Genomic DNA, 4,466 nt, shown 5'->3' on the forward strand with positions numbered 1-4,466 from the left:
GGGGGGGGGGGCTAACAGTGGGAGCTCCGTACAGTGTGGATGGAAAACAGTGTGTCTATCCGTCAGAGAAACAGGCTTGTAACAGACACAAGGAGCTACGGCTGCTCTTTCACCTGGTTGGAACCAGCACTTTTACTGTCAGTCGGTCAACTAGAAGTCTGGGCTGAAACAACCTGCTGGCACGCACACACACACACACACGCCACGCAACGACGCACGACACACGCAACACGGCACACGCACGCAGACGCAAGACACCGCGTACCACCGCACGGCACGCACAACACCACACACAACACACACCCACACACACACACACACACACACACCACACACACACACACACACAAAGCACACACAGCACACAACACCACACACCACCACTAACGCAGCACGCACGCACACACACCACCTGACACACACCCCGACACGCACGCGACCACGACCACACTGTCCCACACCACACACACACATCACACACACAGACATCAGACCAGACACAGCACAAACACATCTACAGTTATGCACATGACACACACAAGAGACACAGGCACACAGGTTTTGAGATGAGTCCCAGTAATCACTACCACCACGGTCACACAACACGGTCTCACCAGACAACACACAGAGACCACACAGGAAAAACCACACACACACGAGACACCTCACAATTACTATACTCAATCTCACATACATCACACACACCAACAACATATGAAGACAGAGCATAGTCTTCACAGTCGCACAAGTGTGCGCACATCATCACTAGAACACATACAACATACTCAATAACACGAAGTCATGATACACAGATTGATTCGATTCAACGAGACCGTGCACCACAGCCAGATTGCGACACAACACCACAGAGACCCATGCAACAAGAATAGACACCAACAGACACACATCACATTTTAGTAATAGCCGGACGATCGTTAGACTGAGTGGCTACAATCACATACACATCACACAGGACACACACACATCACAGCAGGGGCCCATTAGATCGCAGACATTATTCGTTACATGTTCATAGCATTGCACCACAGACAGACAACACATCACAACACAGACACACACACTACCAACTACACACACACAACACACACACACACACACACACACACACACACATACATCACGCCACACACATACAACACACAACAAGATCACACACACACACACACACATACACGACACCACAACACAACACCCAGAGACACCAACACACACACACACACACAGACACACAGACACACTCACACACCCCAGACACACACACAACACACCACACACACACCACAGAGAGAGACCCAGACACACAGACACACACACACACACACAACACACACAGACACACACACACAAACACCAACACACACATACACACACACACACACAGACACAGCACACACAGACACACACACACTCAACACACACAGACAACACAGCACAGACACACAGACCGACTACAGACAGTACAGATCACACCCACACATCGACAGACCAGACAGACAGCAGACAGCAGACAGACAGACAGACAGACGACAGACTGACTAGACAGACAGACAGACAGACAGACAAGACAGAACAGACAGACAGACCAGACAGACGATCAGAACAGTACAGGACACGACAGACAGACAGTACAGACAGACAGACAGACAGACAGAACAGACAGACAGACAGACAGACAGACAGACAGACTGACAAGACGACAGACAGACACGACAGACGACAGACAGACGAGACAGACAGACAGACAGACAGACAGGACAGACAGACAGACAGACAGATCAGACAGACAGACCCACGCACGACAGACACACACACCGCACACACACACAACACACACACACACACACACACCACACACACATCACACCACACACCACAGACCACTACACACAAGTCACACACAGACACATACAAACACACACACACACATGCACCACGACACACACACAACACAAACAGACACACACACACACACAGTCGCCACTTCGACACACACACATCAACAGAGCACGCAAGAACACACACACATCACCAGAACAGACCACACACAGAACCAGACACACCCACGACACACACACAACACCGACACACACACACCACATCACACACATCCAACACACAGACACTCATCACCACACAACACCACACACACAGCAAACACACACAGAACAACACACACAGACACATACTCACACAAGTCACACAGAACACATACACCACGGGTTGTACTGTTCCTGTAGGTGGGGACTGGATGTTGTGTGGCTTACTTTGCCTACTTAGCTGGGCTGTCACAATTGTCCTCAATGGAGGACGAGACCTCCCCTCCGCAGGTTCCGCTGCACTCCCCCCACGACGACCCGGGACCCCAGCCTCCGCGTCCACACTTCTGTGGGGCCATGTTCCAATATCACCACACTCCCCTGGTAACCGACCACGAGTAGCGGGGGGGGGGGGGGGGGGGTGAGAGGGGAAGAGGAGAGGGGAAGAGAAAGGTACTCATAGCGGGGTTGACGGCAGCATCTGCTGCTAAGATGGCTGAGTTTGGAGCTGGATAGGCACTCGGGGTTTAAAGACAGAGGTTAATCTGTAACTTGAGTCCAGTGGTGCTGCTAAGGTGGCTTAGTAGACGTAGAGTTGTTAGGGGTTTTAGGTCTGTAACTGGGTCGTAGGTAAGATCCTGGGCCAAGGCAAGGGGCTGAACAACACCACGGCAGCGCTTCGTCCTCTTCTCCTTCAATCACTCAGATACTATGAGATTAACAATCCAGAGAGAGAGAGGGGCGGAAGGGAAGAACGGAGAGGGAGGAGAGAGAGTGTGAGAGAGATTTGGGGGTTATGCACTAACACTGTATAAACAATGATCAACACTGCAGAGAGAGCGGGAGGGCCATGAGACAGAGAGTGGAGAGGAGGGCAGAGAGAACAAAGAGGGAGATAGATAAGGTCAGAGAAAGAGAGTGAGAGAGGAGGGCAGAGAAGAACAAAAGAGGGAGAAGATAGGTCAGAGAAAGAGAGTGAGAGAGGAGGCAGAGAGAACAAAGAAGGGAGATAGATAGGTCAGAGAAAGATGAGTAGAAGAGGAGCGGCAGAGAAGACAAAGCGGGAGATAGATAGTAGAAAAAGAGAGTGAGAGAGAGGGCAGAGAAGAACAGAGGGATATAGATAGGTCAAAGAAGAGAGTGAAGAGAGGAGCAGAGAAGAAACAAAGAGGGAGATAGATAGGTTCCGAAAAAGAGAGTGTGAGAGGGAGGGCAGAAAAGAACAAAGAGGGAGATAAATAGGTCAGAGAAAGACGAGGAGATGACGGAGGGCCAAGAAAAACAGAAGAGGGAGATAAGAGAGAGAGAGAGAGAGAGAGAGAGAGACAGAGAGAGAGACAGAGACAGAGACAGAGAGAGACAGACAGAGAGAGACAGACAGAGAGAGACAGAGAGAGAGAGACAGATAGGGCTGTTGGTATCGAGGTGAAGGAGAGAGCCAGTGTGTGTAAACTACAGGAGACAACTAGTGCGTTTAGACTTACCCCTTTCTCGATGCTGCCAGTCTGACACAGGGTCCCCTCAGCAGCAGGGATACTGTTGGTGACACAGCGGTTGCTTTTGCTAAGGCACCAGAGCTCTCTACACACTTCCTAGGAAAGGAGGCGAAAGCAAGTTGGTCAGAATAAAGCAATTCGCTGCAGAGAGTGTATTACAGGTAGAGAAATGGACAGAGACAGGGCTGTGGAAGTGTCTTAGAGACGAAAATAAATACATTATGTGACCTATGTGGCTTCCACTCCTCATCTCCTGTCCTTCATCTGCATTAAGGTGAAAGAGCTAGAGAGGGGAGAAAATGCCTGGCTGTAGGCATCCCTCATATTGCTTTCCCTTAAAAGGACAGCAGACCTGGGTCAAATAGAGTTTGCACGGTTTGGCGTCACTTTGGACTATTTCATAGGTTCCATTTCACCAGGCAAACTAACTCAGGCTCAGCAGAAATATTTGGAAGTACGAGACCTATATATTTGACCCGGGTCTGACGGATTGAGCCCTGTGCTTTGGACTCCGTTCAATAATAAGAGACGATACTCCAAAGGTCAACCCATGCTACTCATGTCCCTCTGTGCTGAAGGAGAACGAGTCATCTGGAGCAACAGCAGAATGACTAACGCCCGGTCACGTTTACCTTCCAGACCTCAACAGAGAGCGGTTGACGTCAGTTCGCAGAAACCACCGTTAACCAGTTATAGGAAACCACTCTGGCACTCACAACATAAGAGCCGCTCAAACTGTCCCTCAGAGAGGAGAGCGTCTCAAGGAACAGGGATTGTAGACATAACAACAACAACAAAAAAACAGGAAGTTTGAAAACAAACAACTTCTTCTGTTTCTGCAATTTATCCATCTTATCTCCTTGCTCTTACAACAGCGGGAGAACTCTTCGTGTCGCAGAGAAAGAGGGGGGAG

General features: G+C 49.9%; 1 protein-coding gene across 1 annotated transcript in view; it reads right to left on the reverse strand.

Annotated features, from left to right (window-relative positions):
- Positions 1–4,466, reverse strand: part of LOC111962822 (A disintegrin and metalloproteinase with thrombospondin motifs 6) — a 100,200-nt gene that overhangs the window by 42,995 nt on the left and 52,739 nt on the right. Inside the window, 1 exon segment of the mRNA XM_070443253.1 lies at positions 3,542–3,649. Coding sequence (XP_070299354.1) covers positions 3,542–3,649 — 108 coding nt within the window.

This window comes from Salvelinus sp. IW2-2015, linkage group LG4q.1:29 (assembly GCF_002910315.2).
Source record: "Salvelinus sp. IW2-2015 linkage group LG4q.1:29, ASM291031v2, whole genome shotgun sequence".
Classification (NCBI taxonomy): Eukaryota; Metazoa; Chordata; class Actinopteri; order Salmoniformes; family Salmonidae; genus Salvelinus; species Salvelinus sp. IW2-2015.